Below are 15,667 nucleotides of genomic sequence, written 5' to 3'. Positions count from 1 at the left end.
ACACATAAAACATAAATATTAGTGTATTAAAAATATTGTCTTTGTGTGGAGAATGTCTTGTCTGTCCCGAAAAATGACCCGATTGACTCTTTACATAGCAGTGAAAATAGTCCGGCCGTATAAAATCGCTTGTCCTCCTCGCTGTAGATCTTTTCCAGTCGCATGTTGAAGTTTGAACTGATCATGTCTAGCGATTCTCCTGATTACAACAGGTAAAGCCTTGTTTCCTGGCGTCACATTAAAATGACATGCATTTTTCCATTCATCTTGTAGCTAGCTATTCGTAGGAAACTAGCTAGCTAGGTGGTTTACAACGCCGGACCCCATTGGTATTAGCCTGCTAGCTAAATGTTATTTAACGTTGCTAGCCACGTTAGTGTTCTGTCAAGATGGTAGTTCACGTCCGCCTCATGTTTGACTGAAGCAAAAGAATATGCAGAAAAATATACAATTTTATTATCTAGACACAATTTTGACATTCCTACAGTCAGTAAATGTGTTGTTTACCACTAAAACCAGCTCGATAACGTCAGATGGTGTCATCCACGGCCTAGTTCCAGCCTAGGTTGACCTAAGTTTCAGCCGGACTAGAGTAATCAATTTATGGCTTTGATAACAGCTAGTTTGGCTAAATGATCTAGGTAGTTGGCTGACGTTATCTAGTCAGCTTGCAAACATTGCCACGCACTGACCGAGTTGGCCGCAGGATTAGAAAGGGGGGGGAACTTTGTTGATCTTATTGAATTTCATAGGCTTATCAGCCCCAACGAAGATTAGTTAGCTAACATTACATAACTTTTGCCCCATCGGGATGTTGACACGTGCGAGACAAACCAATCAAGTCGACAGTATTTTACTTATCACACTTTCATGTTAAACTTGGCTGATGTGGATTTTCCTGTAATTTATTCACCAACCCTCTCCCAATAACCATATTCGGGTTAATCTGAATGTTTTGGTTGCTCCGTTTGTCTGACTCTGCCCCTTATTTTCACCTATAGCTCAAGAGATCGTGAGCATGACGCAGGGCCAGAGGGGATGGAGCCTGATGGTGTCATCGAGGTACGTTTTCAACTCACTCCTTGCTAAATCCAAAAGAGTTTGGTTAAAATAAATGATGGATCTCAGATTATTGGTGTAATCTGTCCATGACTGCATTGGTCTGAAAGTTTACCTGACTCCTTGCACATCACTTGTTAAAGGGGATTTCAGTTCCCTTCTGTAACAAGGGTTGAGTGAAATGATGGCATTTCATCTTTCGGGACAGACGTGATAATGGTGACTACTTTTTATACTGATCACTCAACCTCAAGCATAGGCCTGCAGTTGACTCACTGTAATCAACTACTTTTGTCATCTTTATAAGTTGAACGCCGTAAACTAAATACTAATGTCATTGTGCAGAGCAACTGGAATGAGATTACAGACAACTTTGATGACATGGCCCTGAAGGAGACACTCCTTAGGGGTATTTATGCGTATGGTTTTGAGAAGCCATCGGCCATTCAACAGAGGGCAATCATTCCTTGTATCAAAGGTATGTAAATCAATGGTTTGTTTGTACCAATGAATGAAAGTTAAACATCCTGTTATTCATTGAAATGATGGCATACCATCTTTTGGGACTGCAGTTGAGAACTACTTTTTAGTCTTACTGATCACTTAAGTGAATGAGGACTTAATTTGCATTCTGATCATGAAACCCCTTTGCTCTCACCCCCCCCCCCCCCCCACCCCACCCAGGCTACGATGTCATTGCCCAAGCCCAGTCAGGCACTGGCAAGACTGCCACGTTTGCCATCTCTATTTTGCAGCAGCTGGACATGGAGCAGAAAGAGACCCAGGCTTTGGTACTGGCCCCCACCAGGGAGCTGGCTCAGCAGGTATGCTGTACCTGAGGTCAGGATAAACTTAAGTGTGTATCAGACCAAGGCGGCATATTAAGTCACAAACAAAAAGGTATTTATATTTTCCCCACTTCCTTCCTTCATGCAAAATCAACAAATTGGACTAAAGGAGGTGATGGATCTCTTAGGATCGGTGTAGTCTCTGTCCATGGCTGCATTGCTCTGAAAGTTGACCTGACTCCTTGCACACCACTTGTTATGGGGGGGGGTTCAGTTCGCTTCTGTAATGAGGGTTGAGTGAAATGATGGCATTTCATCTTTCGGGACAGACCTGATAATGGTGACACATTTCTATACTGATCACTCAGGAAACCCTCATGTCAATATAATGCATTGATGCCAAGAGTAAATCACCATTAAACATTTTGACTCGTTTCAGATCCAGAAGGTGATTCTGGCTCTGGGAGACTACATGGGGGCTGCCTGCCACGCCTGCATTGGGGGCACCAACGTCCGCAACGAGATGCAGAAGCTGACGGCCGAGGCCCCCCACATAGTGGTTGGGACTCCAGGCCGGGTGTTTGACATGCTTAACAGGAGATACCTGTGTAAGTACTCATCAGTGTAAGTATCTGCCATCTGACCAACTCATTTCTCTCGTCCATTGGTATTCTTTAGAGGCCTTCCTAGCTTGTTGATCACAATACACGTGCTAAATTGCGGTCTTGTCTACTATATTATAGCTCCAAAATGCATCAAGATGTTTGTCCTGGACGAAGCTGATGAGATGCTGAGTCGCGGTTTTAAGGATCAGATCTATGAGATCTTTCAGAAACTGAGCACAAACATTCAAGTAGGTCTCTTTTCTTTATATACACACACACGGAACACATATTTATATACATACACACACGTGAAGTGTTGGTTTCATGAGCTGAAATTAAAGATCCCAGAAAATGACCATACTAAAAGCTTATGTCTCAAATTTGGTGCACAAATTTGTTTACATCGCTGTTAGTGAGCATTTCTCTTTTGCCAAGATGATCCGTCCACCTGACAGGTGCGGCATATCAAGAAGCTTATTAACAGGGATGCAAACTAGTCACCTTTCAGCGACATGTACCGTTTTGAATCCAAAATGGGTTGCCTACGTGATCTGTGTAGATCAGATGAAAAAAGGCTCAGCCAATTGTTCACGTGACTGAAAAGACAACCAACTTGCTAGTTACAGCATCAGCTGTGCGCTCTGGAAACACAGCGGAGAGTGGAAAGGCAGTTTGCCAGTTAGAGCAGCGCGTCCCCTGAACAATAACGAAGAGGTAGGTGAGAAGCCTGACCACGGGGGTGGGAAGGTGATGACGCGTACTTCATGAGCTGTAACCGAAAAACACTGGCGTTTGAGGTGAGGGAGCACGTGTGGTTGAACAAGAATTCTTAGCATTGTTAAGTATCTTGCTAGCTGGATTGAATTCTCCATTAGCTAGCCAGAGAAATGTTGAGCAATTTAGCTGATCAAATAATTGAGTTTATGATGTGAAAATTAGCTGGCTAATAAAGTCGGACCGCTAGCTAACGTTAGTAACCTAACCAATTCGCTCTAGTATTAAGTAGTTTACGACTCCTTGCCGTTCCTCAAGTTGTTAGTTGTTTACTGGACCCTGGCAATCTGTGTGAAATGTTCGTTTATCTATGAATTATTGTTTTCCCTCTACGGTATGTGGTTAATTTTCAGAATGAATTAGGTAAAAAAAAAATGAAGCGTTAGTTGTTAAACAAGTGGATTCAGGGATCAAGTGTAAGCTAGATGCCACTAGAGGTGAAAGGAACACCACACACTTTCCCTCTTGTTCACTTTATCAATACAGTGGATAAAAAGGAGTATGCCAACAAAGGGTCTCATGCTCTGCTGGCACATTGTAGAACCGATGTCCACAGGCCAAGTGTACAATGTAATAAAGTGCAGTGTAGCCCAAAGATATTGCTTTTGTTGTGTTGAACTTGCCAGTAACACGTGTGAGTGAAGGGGAATTATTACATTTTTATTCAGCGACCGTTATTTTTGCACACATGTAGCCTTGTGCACTTGATTGACATTTTCTGTAGTTGCCACTATAATAGAGCAAAAATAGAATGCCTATTTCATTCTATTTCTGACTGTCTCAGATGATACTGCAGGTGAAGAATTTGTACTCAAACATTCTCAGGGAAGCTCATCTGCATGGTCGTCCTCACTAGGGTCTTGACCTGACTGCAGTTTGGCGTCGTAACCGACTTCAGTGGGGAAAATGCTCACCTGCGATGGCCACTGGCACACTGGAGAAGTGTGCGCTTCACAGATGAGTGTTTCAACAGTACCGAGCACACTGTAGACTGTCGCGTGGGCAAGTTGTTTGCTGAAGTTAACGTGAAGCGTGGCCCATGGTGGAGGTTATGGTATGGGCAGGAATAAGCTGTGAGTACATTAGCATTTGATCAATAACAATTTGAATGCAGAGACAGTGACACGATCCTGAGGCCCATTGTCGTGCCATTTAATCCGCTGCCATAATCATGTTTCAGCATAATGCACGGCCCCATGCCAGATGGATCTGTACACAATTCCTGGAAGCTGAACATTTCCCAGTTCCATGGCCTGCATACTCACCAGACATGTCACCCATCGATCATATTAGGGATGCTCTGGATCGACGTTATTCAGCAACTTCCCACAGCCATTTAAGAGGAGTGGAAAACAATCAACAGCCTGATCAACTCTATGCGAAGATGTGTTGCGCTGTATGAGGCAAATGGCAGTAATCTATGAATTTCACGATTGGGCAGGGGCGCAGCCATAAACCCACCCACTTATTAGCCTTGCCCAGCCTCTTAGTAGCCAGGCTCAGTCAATCAGAATTAGTTTTTCCCCACAAGGGTGTTTATTACAGACAGATACTCAGTTTCATCAGCTGTCCAGGTGGCTGGTCTCAGACGATCCCGCAGGTGACTTAAGCTGGATGTGGAGGACCTAGGCTGGCGGGGTTACACATGGCCTGCGGTTGTGAGGCTGGTTGGCTGTACTGCCAAATTCTCAAACTGTTCGAGGTGGCTTATGGTAGATGCATTAACATTAAAATCTCAGACAACAGCTCTGGTGAACATTCCTGCAGTTTGCATGCCAATTGCATTCTCCCTCAACTTGAGACATCTGTGGTATTGTGTCCACTGCACATTTTATTGTCCCCAGCACAAGGTGCATCTGTGTAATGATCATGCTGTTTAATCAGCTTCTTGAAATGCTACACGTGGATGGATTATCTTGGCAAAGAAGAAATTCTCACTAAAAGGGATGTAAACAAATATACAATTTTTGGTTAGGATTTTTTCTGGGGTCTTATTTCAGCTCATGAAACATGGGACCAACACTTTACATGTTGCATTTTTTAAATATTTTTGTACAGTAACTCAATAAAATGTTGTGCAAGTATACACAACTATTTAGAATTATTTGCTGAAGCGCATAGGAGCTGAACCTGTGACCTTATATTCACAAGGCAATCATATGGGGTTGTTTTCCCTAGTCACCCCACTTCCACATAGTAACTGGTTAGCTTGGTTTATGCAATAATGCTAGCAGAGTATCGCGTGGAAGGAGAGCACTTCGCGCTGTGCTGGAAATGCGTCGTGGTCTAACCTCGTTCTTAATATTCGTTAACGTCTGTCTCCTGTCCCAGTGCAACAATGAATCAGCAACTTTCGATGACGTGCATTTTTCCAGTTCACAGGGCAACAAGTGTTTCTCCGGTATCTCCACAGGTGGTCCTCCTCTCTGCTACCATGCCTGCGGATGTCCTGGAGGTGACCAAGAAGTTCATGCGAGAGCCCATTCGCATCCTGGTGAAGAAGGAGGAGCTTACCCTGGAGGGTATCAAGCAGTTCTACATCAATGTAGAGCGCGAGGTGGGTTGTGTTCACCAACGCCATGGCTCCATTTATTCAGTTGCAAATATTGAGTTCCTGTAGTCCAACCAAGTGTGTGTGTATATAGCGTTTCCCTTTTTTAAAGCACCCTGCTAAAATTGTGGGGGTGAAGCCTCTGGGCTTGACCCTTGCGGGCATGTGAGTATGGGTACACCAAGCAAGAAAAGTGAAGCCAGCATTGCAAATGAGACTAGGGTGGACCGCTTACTGTCCGGTGTCTTATGTTTCAAGATTCTGTGCTGCAATCTGTTCCATTTAGAAATAATTTGTCATAAGGCTAGCCAGGCCTGCTCAGTAAAATAAGTTGTACCCTTCCTGTTTCTTCCAGGAGTGGAAGTTGGACACGCTGTGCGACCTGTACGAGACTCTCACAATCACTCAGGCAGTCATCTTCCTCAACACCAGGAGGAAGGTTGACTGGCTGACAGAAAAGATGCACGCGAGGGACTTTACCGTCTCTGCTCTTGTAAGACCACCAGAAAACATTGCTAATGGAATGGACAGTTGTATTATAAAGTTCAGGTTGAATGAACATGTTTTAAAATTATTTTTTATTTTTTTAGCATGGAGACATGGATCAGAAGGAAAGGGATGTGATCATGAGGGAGTTCAGGTCTGGCTCCAGCAGAGTGCTCATCACTACTGACTTACTGGTGAGGCTAGAATATCACTCTGATCTGTCATTAGTGATGATTTAACATGGGTACATGTTGCGTTATCCCGAAATGCAACCCCAAGGGTTTTTCTCTGCGACGGGCCCTTTTTATGGCTTAGCACTAATACCTTTTGGGAGATGAAAGGTCTGTTCTCCACCACGGGTTTCTCTCGCTGTAGGAATCTGTTACTTAATGTCAGACTACATTTAAAATCAAATGTGCTTTTGACATTCATGTCGGTGCCTCAACTTTGCTTCCTTTTAACTAGTGTTTGTGTTGATATTCCAGGCTCGAGGAATTGATGTGCAGCAGGTTTCCCTTGTCATAAACTATGACCTTCCTACAAACCGAGAGAATTATATTCACCGGTATGTAGTCTGAAATAGACGCTTTGTGGTATGACTGAGTCTTTAATGTAATGGCAAAAGTTTGCTCTTGGACCTGACATTTGTTTCCCCTCATTTCTACAGAATTGGTCGCGGTGGCCGTTTTGGCAGAAAAGGCGTGGCTATTAACTTTGTGACCGAAGAGGACAAGCGTATCCTTCGGGATATCGAGACGTTTTACAATACGACTGTTGACGAGATGCCTTTGAACGTGGCTGACCTGATTTGAACTGGTGGCTTGAGAATTTATTTGTAGCGCGGTGCTAGCGGTCGTACACTTGCATTGTGCTTACATTATTGTTCGAGGTAAACTTCTCTCAATGCTATGCCTGAATCAGACTTCGGATATTTGTAGGATAAGGCGGCGTCGATGGTCTCTCGTGGACAGTTGTAGATTCTAACCTTTTTAGAGATTGTTGGTCAGAGCTCCAAAAGCCTTGGCGACAGGTAACATTATGGTTCTCATCGGTTTATTTCAGTGTTCAACTAAGGTTTGTGTAGTAGATGTGCTTCACCGTTTAGTGATCTTCTTGTGGACAAAACGGTATAAGTGCTGTATTAAGTCTGACAATTATGTTACGCTAACATATGTTCTGTGTAATTGCAATTCTGCACTTTTTGTTATAGATTTAACCCTCTATTTTATGCAATGTGTTAAAGTGTACTATATTTTATCACTTTGTCCAAGTCCTTGGTTTTACCATATTTTGCTCACATGCAGTTTACCTCTTAGTTTTCCAGAACTCAACGTTTTGAGCGTGTAGCTATTTTCCCTGAAACTATGAATGTATTAATAAAACCAAACTTGCTGTACTAAATTATACAATGCGTTGTAATTTGTTAATGTTTAAATAGTTGGCGAATTACCTTCTCAAACCTCTCCCTGGGGACCTCGGGTAGTTTCATGCGTTTATCTATACCAGAGCTAGCTACCTGATTTTTAGCTTATCAATTAATATCCAGCCCTTGTTTAGATATAATCAGGTGTGCTATTTCAGGGCTACAATCAGGGAGGGAGGCTTGAGTGTTGTCAGTTTTCCCCTAGCAAACAGCTGATTTTACAGTGGCGCAGATGGCTTTTGCGTAATTCCTGTTCCTATACATCCCCAGGAATAACTTTGTTTTTGGTGCATTTTCTGACACGTGAGCACTTATGATCATTTTCACGTTTTCATAAATTACATTTTGGGAATGACAAAGCATTTGTCAAAATTCCAAGGTAATATAGAGTGGGAAAGCGGCCATGTTGGCGGTAGTTAGGCTAGTGGTTAGAGCATTAGGCCAGTAACCTAAAGGTTGCGAGATTGAATCCCTGAGCTGACAAGGTAAAAAAATCTGTCATTCTGCCCCAGAACAAGGTAGTTAACCCACTGTTCCTAGGACGTCACTGTAAATGAGAATTTGTTCTTAACTGTCTTGTCCAGATACATTAATTTTTTTATATTATCTGGACAATTGACTAGTAAATTGAAAGATCTGTCCAGCACCGGGGTCTATGCAGACCTGTGCACCAGAGCCAATCAGAGGCTATGTGTGTTCCTACACTAGGCCTATATGCAAATAAGCCATTTGCTTTGAACTGGACTGATTTGCAGTAGTGAGTTTATAATTAACGCATTCGCCATAAGATACACCTGCATTGATTTCCGCAAATATGTAAAATCGGCTTACATTTGGGTACTTCACAATCCTATTGATCAAACAACCATGAAAAGTTAGGCTCTCAGTTGCCTATGCACATCAATATCTACTAATGCTAGCCAAAGCGAGATGAGCTAAAACCTAACGAGAACCTTGGATAAACTTACAACTTTTTCAGCTAGTTGGCCGTCAAAATTGCACTGGCTAACTATGTGGAATAGTAGCCTGCTCATCGTTCTGCAGCATGTATGCTAATCCCAACCCACGTTTTGACAACTGAATAGGAACTTGCCTATCTGACCATTTGAGCGATGCCAAATAAATTTGACAACTAAGAGATGGGCAACAGTGTTTGCTGTATGGATTGTGTGTGGTGACTAACAGTTCAAGTTCAGCGACGCGATTCATATATTGAACAGAATTAGCCGACCAGCCTAATGAAACAAGCATGGAGCAGGTCTCGAACCCTCAACCTTTTGGCTCGAAGTCCAGCGTGCTATCGACTGTGCCCCAAAATCATGCTCGTGCGGTAGAGTCGATATCCGCGTTTATAATCCCAGTTTCGTTACATGCTGACTACACGGCTCGCGCACGCAAAATAAATTTAGAAATCTATATTATTCAATTATTGCACCCCCACTGCTCGCGCGTGCCAACGAGCGTCTGCGTTGCCAAGGGCTAAAATAGAAGTCAGTTCTATTTCTGATGCAGATTGCGCTGCAAGTCCTGCCTCTCCCATCTCATTGGTTTATAGAAGCATATATTGCGATTGGCAACTTTCATAAATTAAGTGCATTACAGCCACTGACCTCGTTCGTCTTCAGTCACCCACGTGCCATCTACACACGTGGGTGACTGAAGACGAACGAGGTCAGTGGCTGTAATGCACTTAATTTCTGAAAGTTGCCAATCGCAATATAAAGTCGAGAAGAAAAAGCCTGGAAGGAGGAGAGATGATTAGAAACGATTCGGTTGACCGTTTTATGTGTGGATTAATTGGTGGAGTAGAGGACCTTGTGCATTTCAGGTAAAAAAAACAACTCAATGTTTATATCCTTGGCAACGCAGACGCTCGTTGATGCCCGCAAGCAGTGCGGGTGCAATAATTGAATAACATAGGTTTCTACATTTATTTTGCAGCGCACGCGACGTGAACAGTGTAGTCAGGGTATTATAGGAACGCGCTTCACCGGCCAAGCACACGCACTGTCGTGGATGCAAGGTCCGATCACTTCTGACACCAATGCAATGAAACAAGCAGGGCGCAGGTCTCGAACCCTCGACCTTCTAGCCCGAAGTCCAGGGTGCTATCGACTGTGCCCCAAAAGCATTGCTCGTGCGGCAGAGTCGATATCCGTGCTTATAAACCCAGGGTCGTTACAATAGGATGCGTTATATAGCATTTTAACGTAAAACAAAATATACATATATGTCCAGCCGTTGGTGCTTGCAGATGTGCATAACATACCGCGACCCTAAATATAAAAGTACAGTAATCACTCCAAATAATAACATAAACGGGACACACCAAAGCAGCGCAATTGAAGTTGAATTCACCAATACGAGTTCATCAGGCTGTAATTTCATAAAGTAAATGACTAAACTTTTGGCTCATTTAGACTCGCTTGTGTGTCCTAATCGGACCGCGGGCCTTGTTTGACACGTGCGCTAGCCTATTAGCCACGTTAGGACTGACGTGTGATCATTGCACTTGCTAGTTTGATTGTATTGACATTCCCTGCCTTAGTTACAGTCGTCCAAATATTGAGTCATTGAAACTGAAACTGCATCCGGAATGGGTGGCGGCAGAAAACAATGTACCAGGCCAGCTGTGATTTACAACCTGTTAGCAATATTTTTTAGACTACCAAGTAATGTATTTTTGAATTATATTAATAATGCATTGAATTCCTATCTATTCAGCAAACAATGCCTTACTGTACGTTATGGAATTTTGAGGAAAATAAAACCTATTTTTAAAACCTCAGCTATAAAGTTGGTTTTGAAGTATAAACTGGGAATTTGATATTTTTGACTGATATTATGATTGTCTGTTTGTTTCATATCTGCAAAGTAGTTCAAACGCTGTCAGTTCCGCTTGAAATTAATTGCATTATAAACTGAAAATCAGGGTTAGCTGATTATTGGAGGCAGGTGTATTACCTGGGGCAAAAGGGACACCAATCAGACCGTTGAGGACTGGAGTTGCCCATCTCTGTGTTATAGCAATGTGGTGCCAGACGGCACAGCCGACTACATCGCACGCAACTATTGGTTAATGCATGCAATGTCTGAGCAGAGGAACACTACCATGGTTTAGTTCCCTCAAATATCTCTGGACCTCGAAGCCAGTTCCGCTGTGTTTTTCATTGTTCCCCTCTGAACAGGGACTAATTGAGACATGGGACACCAGGTGGGTGCAATTAATTCAGGTAGAACAGAACACCAGCAGCCTCTGGACCTCGTATTGTAAGCATTAAAGACCCCTGGTGTAGTTGATACGCGATCTTGTCCAATGAGAACATGACTTCTTAGGGTGTTTTCACACTTGGTCCCTTTCAGACAGTTTTTGTGAACGGTTCGCTTACATTTTTGTGCAGTGTGAACACGCCAAATGAACTCAGACTCCTCAAAGGAGCCCCTGAAGCAAACCGAACTGAGACCATCACAAGAGGTGGTCTGAGTTCGGTTCTCTTAAATATTGGGGTCCGGTTCCCTTTTTTTAGGGCAATGTGAACACTAAGCTCCCCAGGTTTGCTTGTCATGATTCCCGCACCACACACTAGACTACTGCAACACCGTTTCCCCTGAAGGTTGTGCTGTTTTTTTGGATACTGATTAGCGATTGTCAAGGACGCACAGAAGGTTTTTAGTTCAGATTATTTGTTTGCAAGTTGTGATTTATAAGCTAAGAGAGCTTCTGAAGCCGTTTATTGATTGTGGGGTTTGAATAGTTTGAGAAGACAACATATTTGGTGACATCACAACATAGGATACGAAATCTATTCTCCCTCTTAAAGGCGCAGTAGCCTACCTTGGGTGTACAATATAATTACGGCATTATTTATTCTGTAGTTATTCTATTGCTATTTATTCTGTTAGCAATAAAATGTACATGTTAATTGTATCTTCTGATTACAATTCATGTCTCGTATTTGAATTTAAACGCAATCTACTAGCTTCCAAAGTGTATGTAGGTGTATCTAGCTGTCCGATAACACATTCTGATTGAATGTCTAGTCTTGCACTTTGTAAAAACTCAGAGGCATGTTGGAAAAAGATCTTGATTCCTTTCTAAAGGATTCGGTCCACAAAATAGGTGAAGTGAACTGGCAAAAGAGTTGACTCATTCAAAGGCAAGGGCAGTGTGAATACAAAGAGCGCTGAGTTATTTTGTTTCTTTTTGACCCCATTTTAAAGAGGACTCTACACCCTTAGTTAAAAAAAAAAATTCATGTCACGTCAGAACAGCATCTTCTGCTGTGCCATACAGGACTGAGGCCTTTCTCAGTAGCTCAATATTGCCACCTAGTGGATCAAAGCCAGCATATATTGTGGAGAACCTATGGTGTGTCCTATTACACCAATCAAGGACAAACAGTAGATGTCGATGCTCACTGAGTATTAGGATATTGTTGCAGAAGGCTGCTAGTGGAGTTGCCAGCTAATGATTTCCAAAATTGTCTCTTAGTGAACAAATGGTTTCTCTTATGATTTGACTAAGTGACTAGTAGTCAATGGATAACTATTGAGTACTTGCAGACTTAGAGGTGCCATACTTTAGTAGCATTACATATGGGAGCATAGACACATCAGTATGTCACAACACAGAAACGGCCTACATGGACTGTTTACTCAGAGATTATGGATATACTCGGACTGGTCTCAAGTCTGGGACATACTCGAATTCAGGACACTCAAGTTAGTATGATATGTTACGTTTGATATGGTTATATAAGACAGAAGGTTAATTAAGGCAAAAACATTTGGAGGGTGGTTGATCGGGCGTATAATGTAAACATCTAGCAATCCAAAAGTTGCATGTTAGAATGTCATCACTGACAATTTGAGCTATTTAGCAACTTTGAAACTACTTGACATGTTAGCTAACCCTCACCCTAATCCTTTTAGCTGACCTTTAACCTAAATCCTAACCTTAAGCCCTAGCCTAGCGAATGTTAGCCAGCTAGCCACGCCACCAGTTAGCCACGCCTAGCCACAACAAATTGGAATTTGTAACATACACGTCTTGCAAATTAGTAACTTAATGTACGAATTGCAATTCGTAACATATCATACAAAATAGATGATGGACATCGACAAACTAACACATACAGTGAGGGAAAAAAGTATTTGATCCCCTGCTGATTTTGTACGTTTTCCCACTGACAAAGAAATGATCAGTCTATAATTTGAATGGTAGATTTATTTGAACAGTGAGAGAAAAGAATAAAAATAAATCCAGAAAAACGCATGTCAAAAATGTTATAAAATGATTTGCATTTTAATGAGGGAAATAAGTATTTGACCCCTCTGCAAAACATGACTTAGTACTTGGTGGCAAAACCCTTGTTGGCAATCAGACGTGAGACGTTTCTTGTAGTTGGCCACCAGGTTTGCGCACATCTCAGGAGGGATTTTGTCCCACTCCTCTTTGCAGATCTTCTCCAAGTCATTAAGGTTTCGAGGCTGACGTTTGTCAACTCGAACCTTCAGCTCCCTCCACAGATTTTCTATGGGATTAAGGTCTGGAGACTGGCTAGGCCACTCCAGGACCTTAATGTGCTTCTTCTTGAGCCACTCCTTTGTTGCCTTGGCCGTGTGTTTTGGGTCATTGTCATGCTGGAATACCCATCCACGACCCATTTTCAATGCCCTGGCTGAGAGAAGGAGGTTCTCACCCAAGATTTGACGGTTCATGGCCCCGTCCATCGTCCCTTTGATGCGGTGAAGTTGTCCTGTCCCCTTAGCAGAAAAACACCCCCAAAGCATGTTTCCACCTCCATGTTTGATGGTGGGGATGATGTTCTTGGGGTCATAGGCAGCATTCCTCCTCCAAACACGTCGAGTTGAGTTGATGCCATAGAGCTCCAATTTGGTCTCATCTGACCACAACACTTTCACCCAGTTGTCCTCTGAATCATTCAGATGTTCATTGGCAAACTTCAGACGGGCATGTATATGTGCTTTCTTGAGCGGGGGACCTTGCGGGCGCTGCAGGATTCCAATCCTTCACGGCGTAGTGTGTTACCAATTGTTTTCTTGGTGACTATGGTCCCAGCTGCCTTGAGATCATTGACAAGATCCTCCCGTGTAGTTCTGGGCTGATTCCTCACCGTTCTCATGATCATTGCAACTCCACGAGGTGAGATCTTGCATGGAGCCCCAGGCCGAGGGAGATTGACAGTTCTTTTGTGTTTCTTCCATTTGCGAATAATCGTACCAACTGTTGTCACCTTCTCACCAAGCTGCTTGGCGATGGTCTTGTAGCCCATTCCAGCCTTGTGTAGGTCTACAATCTTGTCCCTGACATCCTTGGAGAGCGCTTTGGTCTTGGCCATGGTGGAGAGTTTGGAATCTGATTGATTGATTGCTTCTGTGGACAGGTGTCTTTTATACAGGTAACAAGCTGAGATTAGGAGCACTCCCTTTAAGAGTGTGCTCCTAATCTCAGCTCGTTACCTGTATAAAAGACACCAGGGAGCCAGAAATCTTTCTGATTGAGAGGGGGTCAAATACTTATTTCCCTCATTAAAATGCAAATCAATTTATTTTTTTGTTGTTATTCTGTCTCTCACTGTTCAAATAAACCTACCATTAAAATTATAGACTGATCATTTCTTTGTCAGTGAGCAAACGTACAAAATCAGCAGGGGATCAAATACTTTTTTCCCTCACTGTATCATACGAATCAATTATCCAAATCTCTCTGCATGTGTATAGGTCTGAGGCAGGCAGGCAGGTTAGTTATAATTATAGTCTGCCTCAGGAGTACTGAGCAGCTCAGTGAATGCGTAATTGGCTATGATATGTGCATTTATTTTTAGCACATCAACTCTGTTCTTTGACTCCCACGTTCACAGAAGTCGATGCAATTATACTGGCAGGGCCGCTTTGGGAGGGAGGAGAGAAGAAAAATCTATTAACTCATATTGGATATTTAGATGACTTCAGAGTGTCTGATCCTGCTTGGCTCGGTTTTCCTGCAGAGAAGCCAGTCTTCCGGAGGACTGGAGAGAAACATGGAAATAGAAGTTGATTATTGTAAAGCTACAATCTTGAAGCGATAACCAACTAAAAGGAATATGTTTGGGTAGTTTTGTCATTCTGAACAGGACGTTAGAATAGCAACCCAAGGGCAAAATTAAAGTTCAAGCTAAATGTGCAGTATAGTGGCTATGAATCGTTGGAGGTAGGTTGTTGGACCCTGTTTTGGACTCCTCTTTTAACCATTTGAGTGAATTATTCTCTGTGGCGTTGCCTTGGAAACAGGCCTCCTGTTTGGAGAGCGGCTAATCTCAAAGATATCCCTACGCACCTCTTTCAGCACGAGTCGTGTGCCATCAGGCATAGAAAACACACAAATAGGAAAATGCGAGGGATATACACTATATACAAAAGTATGTGGACACCCCTTCAAATTAGTGGATTTGGCTGTTTCAGCCGCACCCATTTCTGACAGGTGTATAAAATCAAGCACACGGCCATGCAATCTTTTTAGACAAACATTGCCAGTAGAATGGCCCGTACTGAAGAGCTGTGACTTTCAACGTGCCACCTTTCCAACAAGTCAGTTTCTCAAATTTCTGCCCTGCTAGAATGGCCCTGGCAACTGTAAGTGCTGTTATTGTGAAGTGAAAACATCTAGGAGCAACAACGGCTCAGCCCCGAAGTGGTAGGTCACACAAGCTCACAGAACCGGACCGCCAAGTGCTGAAGCAAGCAGTGAGTAAAAATCATCTGTCCTCCGAGTTCCAAAAGGCCTCTGGAAGCAACGTCGGCACAAGTACTGTTTGTCGTGAGCTTCACGCCCAGACCACTATGCGCAATGCCAAGTGTCGGCTGGAGTGGTACACTACATGACCAAAACTATGTGGACACCTGCTCGTCATGGGCATTAATATGGAGTTGGTCCCCCCTTTAATGCTATAGCAGCCTCACCACTCTTCTGGGAAGGCTT

The 15,667-nt window shown here is 43.0% G+C and overlaps 1 protein-coding gene and 4 non-coding genes across 5 annotated transcripts; all 5 read left to right on the top strand.

Annotated features, from left to right (window-relative positions):
* The first annotated feature begins 134 nt into the window (after positions 1-134).
* On the top strand, positions 135-7,667 carry eif4a2 (eukaryotic translation initiation factor 4A2). Its single transcript, XM_029704197.1, has 11 exons — positions 135-212; positions 1,002-1,062; positions 1,405-1,537; positions 1,744-1,883; positions 2,287-2,455; positions 2,591-2,700; positions 5,640-5,783; positions 6,133-6,270; positions 6,368-6,457; positions 6,749-6,828; positions 6,931-7,667. Exons 1-11 carry the CDS (start codon positions 163-165, stop codon positions 7,073-7,075), a joined length of 1,260 nt encoding a protein of 419 aa, XP_029560057.1. The 5' UTR covers positions 135-162; the 3' UTR covers positions 7,076-7,667.
* Positions 1,234-1,304, top strand: LOC115157820 (small nucleolar RNA SNORD2). The gene has a single exon (XR_003868573.1). It is a non-coding gene; the product is annotated as a small nucleolar RNA SNORD2 (small nucleolar RNA).
* Positions 1,595-1,664, top strand: LOC115157822 (small nucleolar RNA SNORD2). The gene has a single exon (XR_003868575.1). It is a non-coding gene; the product is annotated as a small nucleolar RNA SNORD2 (small nucleolar RNA).
* Positions 2,143-2,213, top strand: LOC115157819 (small nucleolar RNA SNORD2). Its single transcript, XR_003868572.1, has one exon. It is a non-coding gene; the product is annotated as a small nucleolar RNA SNORD2 (small nucleolar RNA).
* On the top strand, positions 5,877-6,051 carry LOC115157818 (small nucleolar RNA SNORA81). The gene has a single exon (XR_003868571.1). It is a non-coding gene; the product is annotated as a small nucleolar RNA SNORA81 (small nucleolar RNA).
* Positions 7,668-15,667: the final 8,000 nt, after the last annotated feature.

Source organism: Salmo trutta, chromosome 21 (assembly GCF_901001165.1).
Source record: "Salmo trutta chromosome 21, fSalTru1.1, whole genome shotgun sequence".
NCBI classification, from domain to species: Eukaryota; Metazoa; Chordata; class Actinopteri; order Salmoniformes; family Salmonidae; genus Salmo; species Salmo trutta.
Note: the sequence above shows the minus strand (reverse complement) of the source record. Positions and strands in the feature narration are given on the sequence as shown.

What these genes read in the sequence shown, in the direction of transcription:
- eif4a2 (XM_029704197.1), top strand. Translation starts at nt 163, where the DNA reads ATGTTGAAGTTTGAACTGATCATGTCTAGCGATTCTCCTGATTACAAC. An exon ending in AGCCTGATGGTGTCATCGAG is followed by an intron (nt 1,063 to 1,404) that starts GTACGTTTTCAA and finishes GTCATTGTGCAG; the next exon opens with AGCAACTGGAATGAGATTAC. An exon ending in ACATCAATGTAGAGCGCGAG is followed by an intron (nt 5,784 to 6,132) that starts GTGGGTTGTGTT and finishes TGTTTCTTCCAG; the next exon opens with GAGTGGAAGTTGGACACGCT.